At 44.5% G+C, this 23,518-nt stretch overlaps 1 protein-coding gene across 1 annotated transcript in view; it reads right to left on the bottom strand.

Moving 5' to 3' along the window:
* The window catches only part of LOC135471929 (uncharacterized), a 53,061-nt gene that overhangs the window by 12,566 nt on the left and 16,977 nt on the right, over positions 1 to 23,518 (bottom strand). The window contains exons 3-11 of the mRNA XM_064751370.1: positions 12,772 to 14,098; positions 10,116 to 10,211; positions 9,185 to 9,307; positions 7,847 to 7,938; positions 5,997 to 6,063; positions 5,331 to 5,549; positions 4,733 to 4,930; positions 4,002 to 4,208; positions 3,486 to 3,673 (exon numbers count right to left, since the gene is read on the bottom strand). Coding sequence (XP_064607440.1) covers positions 3,486 to 3,673; positions 4,002 to 4,208; positions 4,733 to 4,930; positions 5,331 to 5,549; positions 5,997 to 6,063; positions 7,847 to 7,938; positions 9,185 to 9,307; positions 10,116 to 10,211; positions 12,772 to 12,862 — 1,281 coding nt within the window. The 5' untranslated portion in view covers positions 12,863 to 14,098. The remainder of the gene's footprint in view (positions 1 to 3,485; positions 3,674 to 4,001; positions 4,209 to 4,732; positions 4,931 to 5,330; positions 5,550 to 5,996; positions 6,064 to 7,846; positions 7,939 to 9,184; positions 9,308 to 10,115; positions 10,212 to 12,771; positions 14,099 to 23,518) is intronic.

Genomic DNA, 23,518 nt, shown 5'->3' on the forward strand with positions numbered 1-23,518 from the left:
TCCGACTGCGCTACCATGTGGTCTAACCCTGACTGTATATCCCAGACTGCATTAACATCTGATCTCTCCCTGACTCTATATCCCAAAGTGCGTTAGCATATGGTCTTACCCTGACTGTATATCCCAGACTCGTTAGCATCTGGTCAAACTCTGACTGTATATCTCAGACTGCGTTAGCATGTGGTCTTACCCTGACTCTATATCCCAGACTGCATTAACATCTGATCTCACCCTGACTCTACATCCCAAAATATCCCAGACTCGTTAGCATCTGGTGTTACTCTGACTGTATATCTCAGACTGCGTTAGCGTCTGGTCTTACCCTGACTCTATATCCCAGACTGCGTTAGCATCTGGTCTAACCTTGACTCTACATCCCATAGTGCGTTAGCATATGGTCTTACCCTGACTCTACATCCCAGAGTGCGTTAGCATGTGGCTCTACTCTGACTCTATGCCCCAGACTGCGTGAGCATCTGGTCTTACTCTGACTCTATATGCCAGACTGCATTAGCATCTGGTCTTAGTCTGACTGTATATCTTAGGACTGCGTTAGCATGTGGTCTTACCCTGACTGTGTATCCCAGACTGCATTAACATCTGATCTCACCCTGACTCTACATCCCAAAGTGCTTTAGCATATGGTCTTACCCTGACTCTATGCCCCAGACTGCGTTAGCATCTGGGTCTTACCCTGATTCTATATCCCAGACTGCGTTAGCATCTGGTCTTACCCTGACTCTTCATCCCAGAGTGCGTTAGCATATGGTCTTACCCTGACTCTATGCCCCAGAGTGCGTTAGCATCTGGTCTTACCCTGATTGTATATCCTAGACTGCGTTAGAATCTGGTCTTACCCTGACTGTATATCCCAGACTGCGTTAGCATCTGGTCTCACCTAGACTCTACATCCCAGAGTGCGTTAGCATATGGTCTCACCCTGACTCTATGTCCCAGATTGCGTTAGCACCTGGTCTTACCCTGACTCTATATCCCAGACTGCGTTAGCTTCTGGTCTTACCCTGACTATATCCCAGACTGCGTTAGCATCTGGTCTTACCTTGACTCTATATCCAAGACCGCGTTAGCATCTGGTCTTACTTTGACTGTTTATCCCAGACTGCGTTAGCATGTGGTTTTTACCCTGACTCTATATCCCAGACTGCATTAACATCTGATCTCACCCTGACTCTACATCCCAAAATATCCCAGACTCGTTAGCATCTGGTGTTACTCTGACTGTATATCTCAGACTGCGTTAGCGTCTGGTCTTACCCTGACTCTATATCCCAGACTGCGTTAGCATCTGGTCTAACCTTGACTCTACATCCCATAGTGCGTTAGCATATGGTCTTACCCTGACTCTACATCCCAGAGTGCGTTAGCATGTGGCTCTACTCTGACTCTATGCCCCAGACTGCGTGAGCATCTGGTCTTACTCTGACTCTATATGCCAGACTGCATTAGCATCTGGTCTTAGTCTGACTGTATATCTTAGACTGCGTTAGCATGTGGTCTTACCCTGACTGTGTATCCCAGACTGCATTAACATCTGATCTCACCCTGACTCTACATCCCAAAGTGCTTTAGCATATGGACTTACCCTGACTCTATGCCCCAGACTGCGTTAGCATCTGGTCTTACCCTGATTCTATATCCCAGACTGCGTTAGCATCTGGTCTTACCCTGACTCTTCATCCCAGAGTGCGTTAGCATATGGTCTTACCCTGATTGTATATCCTAGACTGCGTTAGCATCTGGTCTTACCCTGACTGTATATCCCAGACTGCGTTAGCATCTGGTCTTACCCTGACTGTATATCCCAGACTGCATTAACATCTGATCTCACCCTGACTCTACATCCCAAAGTGCGTTAGCATATGGTCTTACCCTGACTCTATGCCCCAGAGTGCGTTAGCATCTGGTCTTACCCTGACTGTATATCCCAGACTGCGTTAGCATCTGGTCTTACCCTGACTCTATATCCCAGACTCGTTAGCATCTGGTCTTAGTCTGACTGTATATCTCCGACTGCGCTAGCATGTGGTGTTACCCTGACTGTATATCCCAGACTGCATTAACATCTGATCTCACCCTGACTCTACATCCCAAAGTGCGTTAGCATATGGTCTTACCCTGACTGTATATCCCAGACTGCATTAACATCTGATCTCACCCTGATTCTACATCCCAAAGTGCGTTAGCATATGGTCTTACCCTGACTCTATATCCCAGACTCGTTAGCGTCTGGTCTTACTCTGACTGTATATCTCAGACTGCGTTAGCATGTGGTTTTACCCTCACTGTATATCCCAGACTGCATTAACATCTGATCTCACCCTGACTACATCCCAAAATATCCCAGACTCGTTAGCATCTGGTGTTACTCTGACTGTATATCTCAGACTGGGTTAGCGTCTGGTCTTACCCTGACTGTATATCCCAGACTGCGTTAGCATCTGGTCTAACCTTGACTCTACATCCCATAGTGCGTTAGCATATGGTCTTACCCTGACTCTACATCCCAGAGTGCGTTAGCATGTGGCTCTACTCTGATTCTATGCCCCAGACTGCGTGAGCATCTGGTCTTACTCTGACTCTATATGCCAGACTGCATTAGCATCTGGTCTTAGTCTGACTGTATATCTCAGACTGCGTTAGCATGTGGTCTTACCCTGACTGTGTATCCCAGACTGCATTAACATCTGATCTCACCCTGACTCTACATCCCAAAGTGCTTTAGCATATGGTCTTACCCTGACTCTATGCCCCAGACTGCGTTAGCATCTGGTCTTACCCTGATTCTATATCCCAGATTGCGTTAGTTTCTGGTCTTAACCTGGCTCTATATCCCAGACTGCGTTAGCATGTGGTCTCATCTTGACTCTATGCCCCAGACTGCGTTAGCATCTGGTCTTACCCTGACTCTATGCCCCAGACTGCGTTAGCATCTGGTCTTACTCTGACTCTATATCCCAGACTGCGTTAGCATCTGGTCTTACCCTGGCTCAATATCCCAGACTGCATTAGCACGTGGTCTCACCTTGACTCTATATCCCAGAATGTGTTAGTATCTGGTCTTACTCTGACTCTATGCCCCAGACTGCGTTAGTATCTGGTCTTACTCTGACTCTATGCCCCAGACTGCGTTAGCATCTGATCTTACTCTGACTCTATATCCCAGACTGCGTTAGCATCTGGTCTCACCTTGACTGTATATTCCAGACTGCGTTAGCATGTGGTCTCACCTTGACTGTATATCCTAGAATGTGTTAGTATCTGGTCTCACCTGGACTGTATATCCTAGAATGTGTTAGCATATGGTCTTACCCTGACTGCGTTAGTATCTAAACGTAAGCTCAAGTTGTATATACCTTACTCTTTGTTGATTTTTTTGGCGCTCGGGTATGTTCTAATACAACAGAAGGATGAGGCTAAATAAGGCGTACGCTCAGATCCGCTACAAACACCACAGTTTCACTTACCATACTTTTATCATCAGAAAAGCCGACGGCAAACCAGCGCTGTGGGGCGTTTACAATCGTCATACTCAGCTCGAAATCCACCTCCTCTGTCTTCATGTAGACGGTCCAGTCGAGGGAGAAGTCTACCTGTGCTCCGTTTATGTCACGCACCTGACTCTGCCATATGGACGTCACCGTGTCTTCAGGACCTGCGAAGTCCACAGTCCAAAAAAAAAAAACGTATTGTATTCCATCAGAGCTCTGGTAGGCCCACTGAGCCCTATAAGGTGACACTTTCTTTTCTTAAATTTAGCTTTGCGTGCTCTTTTAAAAGATTTTCACACATAAAAAAATTACCTCATATAACGCAAGGTGACATCTTAATCCCCCACCGTAAGTCTAGAACTATACATATATACACACAGATATCGAACATAAAAAAGTCCCGTCCGAGACCGGGATAGAGCCAAGATCCCGTGTCCGAGTAATTGATAGAGATCGCTCAAAGCCGCACGCCCACAAGCCGGCTGTTCATACCTCTGAAGAAGTTGAGATAGCCAAATCCGCGCTGCGGTCTATCCCCGTGGTATTTGAGCTCGTCTTTACGGTAGAAATTCGGGTCGCTATGGTTTCCGTTCTCAATGCCGGATTCCGGGATGTGGACGTAGCCACCAGGAAGTTGACCTATAGCCCAGATCACGTGCATGTTACTGTCGGTGAAACTGACGTCCGTGCTCTCATTGGCTGGGAAAAAAGAAGAAAATAACATCTGACATGAAACACGCCATGAGAAACTTTTCAAAAGCAAAACACGATCGCCTTTTTCATTTCAAGAAGTCTTGAAGTTCGTAAAACCTATAAAGCCTATCGATCTATAACGTTTTCAAAATTTAAAATCAGTTGACTGCTATAAATATTACAGCTAGAAGTCTGATACTTCTTTTGAAGTTATTTTGAGAGGCAATTATTTCCGTTATGCTCGGTAAATAGAAATAAATCAGTTCAGTTCTAGGGCCATAACTTAGTTCACTTCTAGGGCCACTTAGTTCAATTCTAGGACGGTAACTTAGTTCAGTTTCACGGCCGTAACTTAGTTCAGTTCTTGGGCCATTACTTAGTTCAGTTCTAGGGCCATAACTTAGTTCAGTTCTAGGACCGTAACTTAGTTCAGTTCTAGGGCCATAACTTAGTTCAGTTCTATGGCCACAACCCTTTAGTTCAATTCTAGGATCATAAATTAGTTCAGTTCTATTGCCATGGTTGCTCACCTCTTAGCCTCTTTCTGAACAGAAGGGTAGTGATTCCGCCTGCCTCGTAGGCTGCTGCCCCCACCAAGGATTCCGTGCCCCCAAAGAAGCTGTCGTATCTGGGAGTGGATCTATCCCTGGTGTAGTAATCCGCCACCCTGCCCAGATCGCCTCGGGCCGAGCCAATCACCAGGTCGGTACAGTCCATGGCATGGACCCCTATATGAACGACATTGTCCGTATACACACGTATATTTTTTTTATTCACATGTTTGACACTGTAGTGAATAGTATTTTACTCAACAATGTGAAAGATACTTCTCCCGGATCTTCCCGGGTTTTCGCGGTACCATACCGCTGGGCGCGGTCGTACAGGTGACATATTCTTGAAAACGGCATAAAACACCAATTGAATCAATAAATCATCTCAACGAGACAAGAATTTGATCGTTTAAGTGCGCCAAACTCTTTGGAGACTAAGTCGCTAAAGGTCAGTCGTAGTTTTCATGTTGAAAGCGCGCAGTACAGTAAAAAGTACAAATGGACAACTTAATGAAACTACGATAAAAATTAGCGCATTGCCCACTCAGGGGAGATAACCAATATAGACTTTACTTACCACCCACAGGTTCAGCTTCAGGCTCACCCTCAGGTTCACCTTCAGGTTCTCCTTCAGGTTCACCCTCCGGTTCGCTTTCAGGCTCCGATAAAGGTTCTGCATGGGGCTCCCCCTCGGGCTCCCCCTCGGGCTCCCCCTCTGGTTCCCCTTCGGGCTCTCCTTCTGGCACTGGTTTCATACCCGCTGATGCGGGAAAGTTTTGACAGGCTCTTGTCGTGCCTGAAAGCACGACATCCACGTGTTGTTATAACGGTTGTTATCGGACAAAATACATAAATGGACAGATGTCATTTGACTAGGAATAAAGTGTCGTCATAGAATTTGAAATTAAAGTAACCATACTATTTTATACGGCCAACGTTAACCGTTTGTTTAATAAAGTTTGTGAGGTTGGCGATTTCTCATATTTGATGTAAACATACTGGAGTGCTGCTTGTTTTTTCCCGGCAAATCCTTAACGAAAGCTACATATGTCGCCAGGTACTTGATATATTTGGGCTGATGAGGAAAACAGAGGAAGGGATGGGGCACGATTGCCAAAGGCAGCCGAACTTGCGAAAGTGCGAATCCACTTTAATCCACGACAGACAACAATTTTCACGTGGCGAGAACGAACCAAGCGGCTAGACGGAGAAGACAACTATCACTTAAGGGAGGAATCCTCACCTCCTGCTCGGAAGCCAATCCCGACCCATGTAACGGTGTTTGCCTTGATGACGAAATCGATCTCATCCTGCAAGTCATACAAATATCACAACCAGTGAACTACATGTACTTTATTACCAATCGCATTTATATCATCGCAAACATAAGTAAATTCTTCGACATGCTGTTATTAAATTACACACGATAAATACACAGTGCTCCCATTTCCGTGACGTCCAAGATCTCTTACATACACAGGAACAGGTATTACAAAACGAAAAGTATGGTTTTAGCGAAAATGAAGTAAGATAAGTAGAAAAAAAACTTTCAATTTTGAGGCATATTTTATATTTTTTAAGAACTCCTCTATTTTAGACACATATTCCGTTCGCAACCTCTGAAAAATGCTCTTACTGTCGAGCTCATGCTGGCTTCCTCTCCGGCCGTACGAGGAGAGATCTATCAGCAACCTGCGGATGGTGGTGGGTTTCCCCAGGATTGTGCCCGGTTCCTCGTACCATTTACTCTGACCGCCGTCATATAAGTGAAATATTATTGAGTACGGCGTACAACACCATCCAAATAAATAAATAACTAGTTTCCGTTATATATTCGGAAATGAGGTCATCGATGATCATGCTGGGAACGTGAGACCAGCTTAGCTCCCCGAGGTTCAGGGTGTTGTTTTGACAGCTGTCACCGTTGACGTCTCCGCAGCAGGCTACTTAATTTGTGGATCTCAGGAAAATTTTAGTTTAAAGTCATTTTTACGCCTCTGGAAGAAAGCTGACAAGTTTTTTTTTTGTATTTTTCCTGTGTTTTTGTCACATCATGTACTCCGTATTAAGAAATAAAAACCAAACGTTCCATGTATCCTTTGCAAAGTTATACTCTTTTCTGGTACCATACTTTTGCGAGTTTCTATGACATAGTTTCACCCGGGGTCTCGCAGACATGGTTTCACCCTGGGTCTCGCAGACATGGTTTCACCCTGGGTCTCGCAGACATGGTTTCACCCTGGGTCTCGCAGACATGGTTTCACCCTGGGTCTCGCAGACATGGTTTCACCCTGGGTCTCGCAGACATGGTTTCACCCTGGGTCTCGCAGACATGGTTTCACCCTGGGTCTCCCAGACATGGTTTCACCCTGGGTCTCGCAGACATGGTTTCACCCTGGGTCTCGCAGACATGGTTTCACCCTGGGTCTCGCAGACATGGTTTCACCCTGGGTCTCGCAGACATGGTTTCACCCTGGGTCTCGCAGACATGGTTTTACCCTGGGTCTCGCAGACATGGTTTCACCCTGGGTCTCGCAGACATGGTTTCACCCTGGGTCTCGCAGACATGGTTTCACCCTGGGTCTCGCAGACATGGTACGCTGCCCATTTATCGGGTGTGTTGACCAATACCAATGAAGGATCTGAACCAATCAATAAAGATTTTTGTCGCTAGCTTTGGGGTTCGTCCAAACCGGTAACTGAACCCGGTTCCAATCAGAGAGTGCATATGCTTTTAAGCTGAGCGAACACTCTGTTTGAAGCTAAAAGTACACTTTGTTCCGCTGCGGGTACAGTTTGTCCAAAGCAGAGAGTACACCTTTCCGCTCTGAGAATACACTATTTAGGAGCTAACATATGTAGTACGGTTACACCACAGAGGAGACAATCGTTCATTACAATGTACACTACAGTTAAAACTCCGTACCAAACTGAACTGTACATTTTTGTGAATGTATTATTTGTGAATGTGACAACATTTTGGAATTCCTTGCTATAATTGTTAGAATGAATGATTGTGTGAATGGATGAATGTATGAATGAATAAATGAATGCAAGTATGAATGCATGAATGATTGACATAAATTTGCTTACCCCCATTATCTTATGATACATGGTCACCTTTCTGTTCCATGGTGTCCGTATATAGGAACTTAAGTCTCCATCTTTCTCCGTGATTGCTGACTCTATACAGAAGAAATAAATAATTGATTAATGATGGTGTTAATTGGTTGGTAGTGATCGCCAACTATTGCACAGATTTAACCGTAAGACAATGGTTCTTCATTAAAATAATAATTAAGTCCTGTATCATCACATAGCCAACGTATTAGTCATTGTGAAAAAGTGCATTCGCTGAAAATCAATTTCATTCGATGCTGATTTTTTTGGCAGACATACTGAGTAAAACTCTTCATGTTTAGGAAAAAGGAGCCAAATAAGTTCAGGGGTCAGGGCATATCTTACAATATGGCGAAGTCATATAGATTTACTTATTTCATCGGCATTTGGAGCCATGTTTCTCTTACATGACAGTAGTCAGGTTTATGGGTGAAGGAAACCGAAGAACCCGGAATAGAACTTCCGACTCCTGACTTAAAGCTTCCACTGAAAGAGTTCTATAGAAATGACCAAATGTTCAGAGGAATTCGTCATATGTAAAAATTAGTGTTTGATAGTGTGAAAAAAAATTTAAACTCCGAACATTGCTTAATTCCCTTGTCTGACCAAACTAGCCCATATAGGACAATAGCCAACTTACTTAATTCACGTCTGACCAAACTAGCCCAAAGAGAATAGTAACAGACTAACTTAATTCCCATGTCTGACCAAACTAGCCCATATAGGACAATAGCCAACTTACTTAATTTACGTCTGACCAAACTAGCCCAAAGAGAATAGTAACAGACTAACTTAATTCCCATGTCTGACCAAACTAGCCCATATAGGACAAAAGCCAACTTACTTAATTCCCATGTCTGACCAAACTAGCCCATATAGGACAATAGCCAACTTACTTAATTCACGTCTGGTCAAACTAGCCCAAAGAGAACAGTAACAGACTGACTTAATTCCCATGTCTGACCAAACTAGCCCATATAGGACAATAGCAGAGTAGCTTAATTCCCATGTCTGATCAAACTAGCCCATATAGGACAACAGCACACTTACTTAATTCGCACGTCTGACCAAACTAGCCCATATAGGACAATAGCAGACTTACTTAATTCGCACGCCTGACCAAACTAGCCCGTATAGGACAATAGACAACTTACTTAATTTCACATATCTGACCAAACTAGCCCATATAGGACAATAGCAGAGTAGCTTAATTCCCATATCTGACCAAACTAGCCCATATAGGACAATAGCACACTTACTTAATTCGCACGTCTGACCAAACTAGCCCATATAGGAAAATAGCAGACTTACTTAATTCGCACGTCTGACCGAACCAACCGATGGGACAATAGCAGACTTTCTTGGGGTAGGATGTGGCATCAATGTCAATACATTCTCCTCCATTGCTGCAGTCGCTGTCGGTCAAACAGATGTCTGAAAACGTAAGAAAAACGACACGTAGCAATTATAACATACAATAGTCGGGACGCAGAGCAATCGCGGGTGACAGCCAGTGCAAAGGACAGCAATCATGACGTAAAAGCATTTGCGACGGACAGCAGTCACGGTGTATAGCATCCACAACGCACATCAATCATGGCGCTAGAAAATTACTACATACAGCAGGAATGACGTATGGCAGCTTTAACGTACATTAATCCTAAAGCAATAATAACATAAGACAACCACGACGTATAAGTGTCCAGACAAACAAGATGAACAACTAGTCACACATAGAGCAAACACGATGCACAACTATCCAGACATACAGCAAACACGACACACAACTATCCAGACATACAGCAAACACGACGCACAACTATCCAGACATACAGCAAACACGACGCACAACTATCCAGACATACAGCAAACACACGACGCACAGCTATCCAGACATACAGCAAACACGACGCACAACTATCCAGGCATACAGCAAACACGACGCACAGCTATCCAGGCATACAGCAAACACGACGCACAGCTATCCAGACATACAACAAACACGACACACATCTATCCAGACATACAGCAAACACGACGTCCAGCTCATGTTGGCTTCCTCTCCGGCCGTAAGTGGGAAGGTCTGCCAGCAACCTGAGGATGGTCATCGGTTTCCGCCGGACACTGTCCGGTTTCCTCCCACCATGATGCTAGCCGCCGTCGTATAAGTGAAATATTGTTGAGTACGGCGTAAAACATCAATTAAATCCAATAAATCATCGTACGTCCTTCATCTATGTACCTTTGAATTGACACCGATCCCCGTCGTACGTTCTGTTGCAAATGCATTTTCCACCTTCAAACCGGCCATGGCCAGAACAGTCCTGAGTGAAATCCGCTGGAAAAAAATTTAAAAACCCAGTTAAATGTGATTCATTTTATTTAAAAATTTATCGAAAGACATTCCATTTTACTTTATTTTCATTCATTGTATCGAGGTGAGGTCGTGGAGGGTTATGAAGCATTTGTGACTTAAGCACAGTGTCCGCCAGGCGTTATAGCTGTTTGATGAGAACGATATTAACTATGTAGTACGGGAGGGGGGGCGTGGCTCAGTTGGTTAGCCCGCTAGCGCAGCGTAATGACCCAGGAGTCTCTCACCAATGCGGTCGCTGTGAGTCCAGCTCATGCTGGCTTCCTCTCCGGCCGTAAGTCGGAAGGTCTGTCTGCACAGCTGCGGATGGTCGTGGGTTTCCTCCGGGCTCTGCCCGGTTCCCTCCCTCCATAATACTGGCCGCCGTCGCATAAGTGAAATATTCTTGATTACGGCGTAAAACACCAAATAAATACCGCCAGACAGTACCGTGCAGCAGTCACACAGTGCCATGCGACAGCCTCACATTGCCGTGCAGTAGTCACACAGTGCTGTCCAGCAGCCTCACAGTGCCGTGCAGCAGTCACACATTGCCGCACAGCAGCCTCACAATGCCGTGCAGCTGTCACACAGCGCCATGCAGCAGCCTCACAGTGCCATGCAGCAGCCTCACAGTGCCATGCAGCAGCCTCACAGCGCCATGCAGCAGCCTCACAGTGCCATGCAGCAGCCTCACAGTGCCATGCAGCAGCCTCACAGTGCCATGCAGCAGCCTCACAGTGCCATGCAGCAGCCTCACAGTGCCATGCAGCAGCCTCACAGCGCCATGCAGCAGCCTCACAGTGCCACGCAGCAGCCTCACAGTCCCATGCAGCAGCCTCACAGCGCCATGCAGCAGCCTCACAGCGCCATGCAGCAGCCTCACAGCGCCATGCAGCAGCCGCACAGTGCCATGCAGCAGCCTCACAGTGCCATGCAGCAGCCTCACAGCGCCATGCAGCAGCCTCACAGTGCCATGCAGCAGCCTCACAGTGCCATGCAGCAGCCTCACAGTGCCATGCAGCAGCCTCACAGTGCCGTGCAGCAGCCTCACAGCGCCATGCAGCAGCCTCACAGTGCCATGCAGCAGCCTCACAGTGCCATGCAGCAGCTTCACAGCGCCATGCAGCAGCCTCACAGTGCCATGCAGCAGCCTCACAGCGCCATGCAGCAGCCTCACAGTGCCATGCAGCAGCCTCACAGTGCCATGCAGCAGCCTCACAGCGCCATGCAGCAGCCTCACAGTGCCATGCAGCAGCCTCACAGCGCCATGCAGCAGCCTCACAGTGCCATGCAGCAGCCTCACAGTGCCATGCAGCAGCCTCACAGTGCCGTGCAGCAGCCACATAGTACCGTGCAGCAGCCTCACAGCGCCATGCAGCAGCCTCACAGTGCCATGCAGCAGCCTCACAGTGCCATGCAGCAGCCTCACAGTGCCATGCAGCAGCCACACATTGCCGCGCAGCAGCCTCACAGTGCCATGCAGCAGCCACATAGTACCGTGCAGCAGCCTCACAGTGCCGTGCAGCTGTCACACATTGCCGTGCAGCAGCCTCACAGTGCCATGCAGCAGCCCTCACAGCGCCATGCAGCAGCCTCACAGCGCCGTGCAGCAGCCTCACAGTGCCGTGCAGCAGCCACATAGTACCGTGCAGCAGCCACATAGTACCGGGCAGCAGCCACATAGTACCGTGCAGCAGCCACACAGTACCGTGCGGCAGCCTCACTGTGCCGTGTAGCAGCCTGTTAGTACCGTCCAGCGGCCACACAGTATCGCGTAGCAGCCGCACAGTGCCGTGCAGCAGCCTCACAGTATCGTACAGCAGCCGTACAGTACCGTGCACAGCCTCACAGTATCGTACAGCAGCCGTACAGTACCGTGCACAGCCTCACAGTATCGTGCAGTAGCCGCACAGTACAGTCAGGGGTCACACAGTATATACTGCACGCTTAAAGTGCAGTACCGTGCTCCTACTTTGCGGTACCAACTGCATGTGTGGTACATTTACTAGCGGGGGGGTGGGGGGTGGGGGAGAACAATACCGAGTTGTAACCGAACAGTATCTTGTGGTGAAGTTTTTCTATGTAATGGAAAGTGTCATTTAGTAATGAAGGGGCCTCCATGGCTCAGTTGGTTAGTGCGCTAGCGCAGCTTAATGATCCAGGAGCCTTTCACCAATGCTGTGGATGTGAGTTCAAGTCCAGCACATGCTGGCTTCCTCTCGGCCGTAAGTGGGAAGGTCTGGCAGCAATCTGCGGATGTTCGTGGGTTTCTGCCGGCACTGCCATAATGCTGGCCGCCGTCGTATAAGTGTAATATTCGTGAGTACGGCGTAAAACGCCAATCAAATAAATAAATAAATTTAGTGATAACCATAAAAAACCAAAAGCTTTGTGAGAACTTTACAGTGCCGTGTGACAACTGCTCGGTGTATTCTGCGATTATAGTGAGCCGTTTCTATTCAGTACAGTATGATGAAGTTTTTCATAATGTAGATTTATGTGCATGAATACTTGCGGACAGGAATACAGGAGTTCTCCTTACTTTTCTTGATGTTGACATCTGCGCATGACCAAAAACTGTAGTTCCTACCCCATTCTGAAGCTTGTCTCAGCAGACGGATAGAGCAGTTCATACACTCGATGTCGGGAAGCTGAACTTCCTCAAATTGGCTTCTGTTAAAACAAAAATGAAAATGTCTTTTAAAATGTAGTCAATGATGCTACAGTTGCAGCCATCCAGCGTTTATTCAGGGGAATGGGTTTAGAACATGTATAAATACGTCAAAAACTGTTGGTCGATGTCAGCTTGAAGTCTTGATTGAAACACCTCATGTATTTATTTGTTTGTTTGTTTATGAGGAAAGATTAAACGTATCAAAATTTGAACTTGTATTAATGTTTGAACCAATAATACATTATACTAATAATATACACCTTTAAATTCTCAATTCGTGAATTCTACCCATAATCTGAGTTCAGAAGTAATATTGTTGCTTTTTGAAACAAATTTGAGACAATAGTAACTGCCTCAGACTACCTAACGAAGGTTTCTGAAGTTGGTTCCACTTGTCAAAGTACATGTCTGTATTAAACTTAAACGGGACTCATGGTTACTATGCCTACTGGAGGGCTGACTTCCGGTTTGCCATCTTGAACGGGTGATCTTCAGCCGTCTAACGTGCTTTGCTTGATTGCCGTCACCAGCCGATGACCAGTGAGATCACTTGACAGACATCTTTGGTCACATAGAGCGAGGGTTCGGATGCGGCTATGTTCGGCATCTACATCGTGGTGTTCTCTGGCTCTACCCGGTTTCCTCCAGACTTCAGCGAAATACTCTGCCATAAGGCTTAAGTGGGTTTTCAGAGTGGCCACGATTGAAACATCTAAATACATGGCTCGGCAAGTGCTCGGTTAGAGTTCGGTCAGGGCTCGGTCAGAACTCGGCCAGGGCTCGGTCGGGGTTCGGTCGGGGCTCGGTCAGAGGTCAGCAACTGCTGCCATAGCAGTTATGTGGTCGTCAGGTTAAGTGGAATTCTCGCAAGTGGTCCCGTGGTTTTTTTGTAAAGTGTAAGAACCATTTTATCTATGCCACGATCTCACGACAATCTGAATCACGGAGTCTGCAGTCACATATAATCCTACCTGTCCACGACATCCGTGAAAGCCTACCTGATATTGAATGCTCTACCAGAAAAGGGATACAACGGAGTGATAGTAATATAAATATTACTAGTATAAGAAATGGTCATATAAACTACAAAGTATTACGTGGTATCAGCGTCGTCAAACTCTCCGGTCCGAGGTGCCAGTCTAATAACTGCTGTCAAGTTCTCATCTTCACCGAGTATTTCCAGCCTATAACCACCCTGTAACACAAATAAATTGTCAGGTTTACATCTTTACCGAGTATTTCCAGCCTATAACCACCCTGTAACACAAATAAATTGACAGTCGTTTATCAGTCTGGCTCACACTCTGTAAAGTCATGCAGTATTTATGCATCTTATAGGATTTAGGTATCTTATAGGAACCTGTGGTATTTAGTCCTCAAAGTTCCGTATATACATGTACTCTATGTGCAAAAATACCAGAAGCTACAAACTGGAGATAAAAATACAATTATATATGTGGCCATTATCATTGCTGTAACGGGAGTGTGATATTTCAAGGAACAAAACCAGCGCGTGTTCGCTTTTCTCAATTGTTTGAGAAAAAATAAGAAAACATCTTTGTGGCTCAACGTCGCTTTCAACATTAGTTCATTATTTGCATAATTTGTGTATGTATTTTTAACACCGAGTTGATCATTACTTCACCGGTGTCTGTAGCAGTTTAGCAATGTCTTTTAATGTCATAATTCTATGATGTTATGTATACTTCCATGATGATAGTGTGAATGACATGAACGGTGCACAAGTACTCACGATCACATGCTCAGTGCACAGGTAGTCACGATCACATGGCCGGTGCATAAGTTGTCAATATCACATGGCAGATGTATAAGCAGTCACGATCACATGTTCAGTGCATAAGTAGCCAAGATCACATGGCCAGTACATCAGTAGTCACAATCACATGGCCGGTGCACAAGTACTCACGATCATATGGCCAGTGCATAAGTAGTCACGACCACATGGTCAGTGCATAAGTTATCACGATCACATGACCAGTGCATGCGTACTCACGATCATATGGCCAGTGCATAAGTAGTCATGATCACATGCCCGGTCCATAAGTACTCACGATCACATGGCCAGTGCATAAGTAGTCACGACCACATGGTCAGTGCATAAGTTATCACGATCACTTGTTCAGTGCATACGTACTCACGACCACATGACCAGTGCATGCGTACTCACGATCACATGGCCAGTGCATAAGTTATCACGATCACATGACCAGTGCATAAGTAGTCACCATCACATGGCCAGTGTATAAGTAGTCACGATCACATGACCAGTGCATAAGTAGTCACCATCACATGGCCAGTGCATAAGTAGTCACGATCACATGCCCGGTCCATAAGTACTCACGATCACATGGCCAGTGCATAAGTAGTCACGACCACATGGTCAGTGCATAAGTTATCACGATCACATGACCAGTGCATGCGTACTCACGATCATATGGCCAGTGCATAAGTAGTCACAATCACAGGGCCAGTGCATAAGTTATCACGATCACATGCCCGGTCCATAAGTACTCACGATCACATGGCCAGTGTATAAGTAGTCACGACCACATGGTCAGTGCATAAGTTATCACGATCACTTGTTCAGTGCAAACGTACTCACGACCACATGACTAGTGTATAAGTAGTCACGATCACATTGCCAGTACATCAGTAGTCACGATCATATGGCCGGTGCATAAGTAGTCACAATCACAGGGCCAGTGCATAAGTTATCACGATCACATGGCCAGTGCATGAGTAGTCAAGATCACATGGCCAGTACCGAATTAATTTTGGCTGAACGATGAAAATCTCAAAAAATATGTGAAAGGAGAAGAAAACATAAAAGACATGCCAAAAGTGGATGAAAGAGCTTGAAACCTTATTTGCAAATATGGTCCTTGAGATTTTTTATTTTTTCTTCTAGGAAAAAATGGTATTTGAAAATATTTTTTATGGTGGGTGTTTGGGACCACAATTTGATTTATATCGTCTTTGCTTGATAATGTTCTAAATAAGGATCTGATGCATTTATAATAAATTTATTTGAATGTAAATTTGCTGTTTCTATCCAAACGCATGCCTTTAATCTGGATTATGGTTATATTTATGATTATATTAAAAATATGAATATGATCAAAATCCAGGCTGAACACATCATTTAGCTGAAAATACCAAATTCTAGTGCCAATATATTTATTAAACATATGCTACAACATTATCTATAACATTATAAAACAAAGACAAAATGTACAAAGAGGTGGCCTCAAATAACCAAAATATCTTTTTCTCTTTACAGAAAAATCGAAAAAAATATTGAAGACCATATTTACAACAACTTTTTGCACGCTTTCATCTGAAATTTATATAATTTTTTTGTTTTCTCCTTCTTCAACTCGAAAAACTGTTTAAAACATCAAGATTTACACGTTGTCTAGACACTTTCACCTTAGGATTGCGAGCCTGCGATCATATTTTCGTTGTGGCGTATAGTTTTCATGCAATTAGCAACAGAAGAATTCAAAACTGCTTTTCAAAAGTGCACAATGTGCTTAACGTCTCCGTTGGAGTGATCTTACCACTGCTAAAAAGCTTAATTAGAAACGCTGGCTGTAATCTTAACGCGCAGTTTTTTTGTTTTTTGTTTTGTTTTGTATTATTTTGTGTTCGGAGTACACGTTAGTTGTTCAGTTTATCTCCTGACCAACACTTGAGCGTGACATGGGGAGAGGGAAGCGGTGGAGGTGGTCTGGTCATGGGAAGAGGGGGGAGAATGGTCACCATTGATGTATTACTGTCACAACAGTCAGTGTCAGCAGCTTGAGTTTCAGAGACATGAGTTTCAGAGACAGACATTAATTTCATACACAGTGTTAATTTTCAATGCGGTCGCTGTGAGTTCAAGTCCAGCTAATGCTGACTTCCTCCGGCCGTACGTGGGAAGGTCTGCCAGCAACCTGTGGATGGTTGTGGGTTTCCCCCGGGCTCTGCCCGGTTTCCTCCCGCCATAATGCTGGCCGCCGCCATATAAGATAAATATTCGGCGTAAAACACCAATCAAATAAATAAATAAATAATTTTTGCGCTTATAGCCTAACGTTTTATAAATAGAATGTTATCCTACAATCTAAACAAACTTTAAAATATCCTTCTAGGATGATCAGAACTCTCAGAATCAGGTAAAATGGATAGCTTAGTCCTTGTCTTCGTTCTGTTTGACAGTTCCACTTACATCAAAGGATATAGCCAAGTGCAGCCTCACTGTAATACTATTAGATTTTATCGTACCCTATATCTGTACTATCACGCTGTACGCAGGGGCTGGTCAGTCAAGTGTCCGTAGATAAACTCAACTTTAGAAATCGAGTGTCACCCACAGCATAGCTTTAACTGAAGCAGCACTGTAGATGACTGAAAAGGTGTCAAAACGTAACCTGATTTATTTAGGTATGGGGGTGAAAACAGACCTAAACGGTTACCAACATTTTTCTGACAGGCTGGCTAACGCTATAAATCACGTTAATTCTTACACGGTCATGAGGTGAGCCATGTTAAAACAACCGGAAACACGATATCACGGCACTCGTACCCCACATGCATATTGTCAAAAGGCAAAGCAGGGTTCGGGTGATATGAGCGGGAACAAGTGCGCCGCGGGTTATAGAAACGCCTGGTTCGCTAAAACTTATTACATGAAGGGCGCTTTCGATTGTCTCAAGGTGCTCAATTTTATTTAATTTGAACAGCGATATCTCGGTTGTGCAATATCACAAAAAAGTTATGCTTTCTAAACTTTCTGTGTGATATTTTATTGATGCGTATATAATCATTTGGTCTGGTGTTGTCTTTTCTGTAAAAGGGTTGACAAACTTATTCCAAATATAAACCTGAAATTCCATAAAACGGAAGTCAAAAGTGAAGGAAAAACCCAATGCACCTCATCACTGTGAGTTTAATTATGTTCCTGTCATACAAATGAAAGTTAATAGCGTATAGTTGATGTGGAGTTGTGCCGGTTATTACCGGGCACAATGAGACAGGTGATATGGAGTAGTGTGGTAATTACCGGGCACAATGGAACAGGTGATGTGGAGTTGTGCCGGTAATTACGGGGCACAGTGGAACAGGTGATGTGGAGTTGTGCCGGTAATTGCCGGGCACAACGGAACAGGTGATGTGGAGCTGTGCCGGTAATTACGGGGCACAGTGGAACAGGTGATGTGGAGTTGTGCCGGTTATTACCGGGCACAATGGGACCGGTGATATGGAGTAGTGTGGTAATTACCGGGCACAATGGAACAGGTGATGTGGAGTTGTGCCGGTAATTACGGGGCACAGTGGAACAGGTGATGTGGAGTTGTGCCGGTAATTGCCGGGCACAACGGAACAGGTGATGTGGAGCTGTGCCGGTAATTACGGGGCACAGTGGAACAGGTGATGTGGAGTTGTGTCGGTAATTACTGGGCACAGTGGAACAGGTGATGTGGAGTTGTGCCGGTAATTGCCGGGCACAACGGAACAGGAGATGTGGAGCTGTGCCGGTAATTAGGGGCACAATGGAACAGGTGATGTGGAGTTGTGTCGGTAATTACTGGGCACAGTGGAACAGGTGATGTGGAGTTGTTTTTCTCTTTCGCCTTTGGTGCCGCCATTTTGCCCAGGTAACGTGCCTTAAGAGAGTCACGTTATTTCTACACGCCCGCTGATTGTCTACTTTTACTCAACTTGACTCAACTTGTTGACAAAAAATACACATGCACATTTCCGATTCAACAATGTCGGATGGTGGTGAGTGTTGTTGAAAAATAATTTTTGTACGAAGTTGAGGAACCCGGCCAGACTACTCAACACCACACAACTTACTGACTCTACTTCAAGTTTGCTCTTGTTGGGTGAACATAACCTACGTGTATTTGACAAAGTCAAGGCCATTCAAAGTGTCATGCAAAAAAAAAGCTTTCATTTCTTTGATTGCAATTTTTGCTGCTCCATAAAAAGCATTTGGATTAGCATAAAAGATGGTGGCCTTTTGGAAACACAATTCGAAAATAGTTATTTTTCTGTGCATACATATGTGATAAACTATTTTAAACCCTGTTTTCTGTTATCTTCCATTTGAGGTAAACATAAGTGGGATTTTACGTACACTCTAATACAGACGTTCTGTAAACATAGAAGCTTATATGATAATCAGACTACTATACTTTACGCACCTAAGATACAGAGTGCAGATTTTCTGAGAATTGTTATAGCTGAAAAATAATTCTGCGTGTACGACAATCCATACCGGAAATTATTAATCAAGCAGTGAGCTGATGACGCACGTTGTCAAAGATAATTAATTATATAGACTGTTTTTTATGACGTTAAGTCGGTCAAAGTACTGCATAGAGAGCACCTGGAGCAAAGTCACTTTAAAATGGGGGGGGGGGGGGGGGATTCCAAGTGATAATGGTGATACCACCCCAAAAATGCAATACACACACACACACATAGGGGCCTACATACATACATACATACAGACATACTAGACAGGGGTTATATGGCAGAAGACGCAAACTCTTTCCGGGTTGGATGCACATGACCCGTGTCTTTTTTCCGGTACATTAAATTCTCTGGGTATGGACAGGAAGTGGCTGGAGGACACCAAGAACCTGTTTCTCACATTCTGTAAGACGGATAGGACGCTAGAGACCACGTGATCGCCTTAGTAAAAAACGGCGTGGGTGAAGAAAACGGCCCTCCCAACGTTATTGCATAGGAAAATGCCTATTTTTGAATCGCTGTTAGCGTTGAATTTGTATAATTTTCAGCTTTTCAGATAGTCTGAGTATTTCTGCAGAACTGTCTTGACGTTATTTTGTACAACTTACTGGTCGCTAGCGCAGTGGCAAAATGTGACCTTTTCTCCAATGTTTTAACACTGGGCGGCTATTTTGTTTTAGACACGAAAGGGTGGTCACGTGACCCCAATTTCCAAGCCCTCTTACAGAATTAAGCACAAGTATTTAGAGTTACATCTTCATTTGTTCTACATGAATGTTCTACATGAATGTTCTACATGAATGTTCTACATGAATGAAAGCATTCGCCAGGTATTTTTCGCTTTAGCCTCCAGTCGTGGGGCTACGTTTCCGCTTCGTCATACTACTACTTTTTATTTTGTACCTCACAGATGCTTGGTAGAGGCTTCCATACTCTCTAACCCTCTGTCTGGCGACCATAAACAGCGACCTGTACATACAGGTATATCTACATGCACAGTCCAGTGACTCTTCATAACGTGCATTCAGCGTCAGTAATAAAACTATATCTACCACATAAACAAACATTACCCGAGATAATATAAGCATTTTCTTAGGAGCCTTGATCGTAGATCCACCACATCTGACTAACAAAACAGTGATATACAGGCTTTTGTAAAAGTCTTATTCACGTCAAAATGCAACACACCTTAATTTAACTGGATGTTTTACTGGAGTGAGTGAGTGAGTGCTTGGGGTTTAACGTCGTACTCAACAATTTTTCAGTCATATGACGACGAAGGAATCATTAGGGTGCATGTACGTGTAATGTGTCTCCTTGTTGCGGGACGGATTTCCACCGCGCTTTTATTTAGTGCTGCTTCACTGAGACGACTTACCGAAGGCAAGCAAGCCGCCCCGCCCGAGCCATTATACTGATACGGGTCAACCAGCCGTTGTACTATCCCCTTCATGCTGAACGCCAAGCGAGGAAGTTACAACTTCCTCTTTTAAAGTCTTAAGTGTGACTCGATCAAGGATTGATCCTGGATCTACCGGTGCCGAAGTTTTACTGGATGCACCCTTTGTGAACTGGCAAAACACAGATTTTCTCAATACGCACTTGATTATTGTGTACATTCAGGTTTCAAATTAAAAAGGCAATTTTCCCCAGTTGTACATTATTCACCACCTGTGATGTTTAACTGTTCAGGTACAGAGGTTGCATGAATGGAAATCTGGAAATTATAAAGGTTTTGTCAAAATGAACGATGTTAGCATCTGGAGACTAGGTAGCAGGTAACTAGAAAAATATGTAATAGCTTGCAACACCGATGTAACAACTCGCAGCACCGATGTTTCCCAGTGCATGTATAACACATATAATGCACGTATGTTCCGGGGTGTTCCCGGAGAGGGACTTGGATGGCCACGTGATAAGAGCGGACAGCTAAAACTTAGTATAAAATTAGTATAATCGTGCAAAGGGGACATATATATACACAAGGGTGATTGGATAATATACTTTGAACGTTTGGCTGATATACCATGAATGGTTGGGGGTACAGCGGTGAACGGTCAGGGGATATAGTGTGAGCGATTAGGGATATGTTGTGAGCAACAGGGTATATTTTGTGATCAGTTGGGTAATACAATTTGAGCTCTTGAAGGATATTCTGTGAGCGGTTGGGGAACATATAATATGAGCGGTTGGGGGACATATAATGTGAGCGGATGGAGGACATATACTGTGAGCGGTTACAGGACATAAACAGTGAGCGGATGGAGGACATATACTGTGAGCGGTTTGGGGGATATATACTGTGAGCAGTTGAGGGATATATACAGGGCGCGGTTGGGGGATATATAATGTGAGCGGTTACAGGACATATACTGTGAGCGGATGGAGGACATATTCTGTGAGCGGTTTGGGGGATATATACTGTGAGCGGTTAAGGGATATAATATGAGCGGTTGGAAAATATGTCAACGATTATGGGATATAATACTAGTGTGTATAATGTGAGCGGTAGAGATGTATATTGTAAGACTTTGGGGATAATGTGATTAGTTTAAGGATATACTGTGAGACGTTCGAGATATACAGTGTGCGGCCGGAGATATACTGTGAGCGGTTGGAGACATAGTGTGAGCGGCTGGATGTTCCAGTGAGGTAGCACTATATTCATTCACAAACAAACAATGAGTATGATTGAGTGAAATGACATAATGTGTTATATTACGCGCCTGAAACATTCGGACAGACATTCGGACAGATATACAGTGTGCGGCTGGAGATATACTGTGAGCGGTTGGAGACATAGTGTGAGCGGCTGGATGTTCCAGTGAGGTAGCACTATATTCATTCACAAACAAACAATGAGTATGATTGAATAAAATGACATAATGTGTTATATTACGCGCCTGAAACATTCGGACAGACATTCGGACAGACATACAGTGTGCGGCTGGAGATATACTGTGAGCGGTTGGAGACATAGTGTGAGCGGCTGGATGTTCCAGTGAGGTAGCACTATATTCATTCACAAACAAACAATGAGTATGATTGAATAAAATGACATAATGTGTTATATTACGCGCCTGAAACATTCGGACAGACATTCGGTTCTTCAAATGATATTTAACACATCCAGGTAAACACAGAAGCACAGGTTTAAATGAAGTTACATGTAGAGTTCTACATTGAACAAGAGCCGGTGATGGGCGTGCCTGGGACCTCGGTCATGAAGATGTTAATGTCACACGCAATTCAGGATGGATATCGGGTCACATTAGCCCAAAACGCAACCTCTGCCACGTTAAGAAGGTCAAATAAACCTTAGCAGCACTTAACAGTCCAAACAGATAGCTAAAACTAATTAATCGGCCTTTAAAAGAAACAAAGTAGAAAACAAGTGAAAACCACCCTAAACATAACTCAGCGAGACGTTTGGTTACCTCAACTGATTGATCGACTGCCTCAAACTCTTTAATTGCGACCTTCTTCGGCAAGTGGCTTGGATATGTACATGTTATGTGATGATGGCGGGGTAGATGCATTGAAAGGCATTTTCTTTTCTTGTCGTCATATTTTCTTAAGGTTTTACATAGGAGTCTCATACATTTGTGAGGAGATGATTTGTAATGAATAGGTTAAGTACAGGTTTTCGCCCATGCTGACACATACACTTGCTGATGGTTCACCCCGACTGCTCCTCTAACCTGAATGAAAAACTTACCCTAACAATAAAGGGCAAATGTGACGGTGCATGGGGACGGGCGTGTTGAGTCAAGGAAATTCCGCTGTGTCATGCGTTGGCAGCAAAACCCACTCAGCTATGAACGATCAACCTATACATACCTGGCCTTTCTATTGATAGAGCACCAGAGATTTATGCCAGTTCAGAAATCGACAATGCTCTGTGCGCATGTGTTAAGCTATTCACTGCAACCACACCAGTTAGCGTCAAGCTTAGTTCCCGCTGAAATATGGGCCATTAACGTATTGGCGAGTTTTCGATCGGATACGGTGAGTGGCAAACAGTCAGCCCCAGGTACTTTTTTTATACCAGGTAGCTCTCTCACAAACACAAGTCGGCCAAACACAGTTTAATAGAAAGTTCTTTTATGACTTGTGATAGATCTTGTCGTAGATATTCGTTAATCTATGAAGGCGCTATTGTAAATCGCACAAAACCTACATATCTACGACTCTCATACGTTCACCCTTAACAAATCCTTTCCTAGACTAAAATCCGATGTTCCTTTCGACGATCAACTGCAAAGACTTCCATGGGTATCTTTTCTGTAGCTATTGGAACCAACTGCTTTATATCACAATTTATCGTTTTCCTGCTAGCTCAATCTAC

The sequence above is a fragment of the Liolophura sinensis genome, chromosome 7 (assembly GCF_032854445.1).
Source record: "Liolophura sinensis isolate JHLJ2023 chromosome 7, CUHK_Ljap_v2, whole genome shotgun sequence".
NCBI classification, from domain to species: Eukaryota; Metazoa; Mollusca; class Polyplacophora; order Chitonida; family Chitonidae; genus Liolophura; species Liolophura sinensis.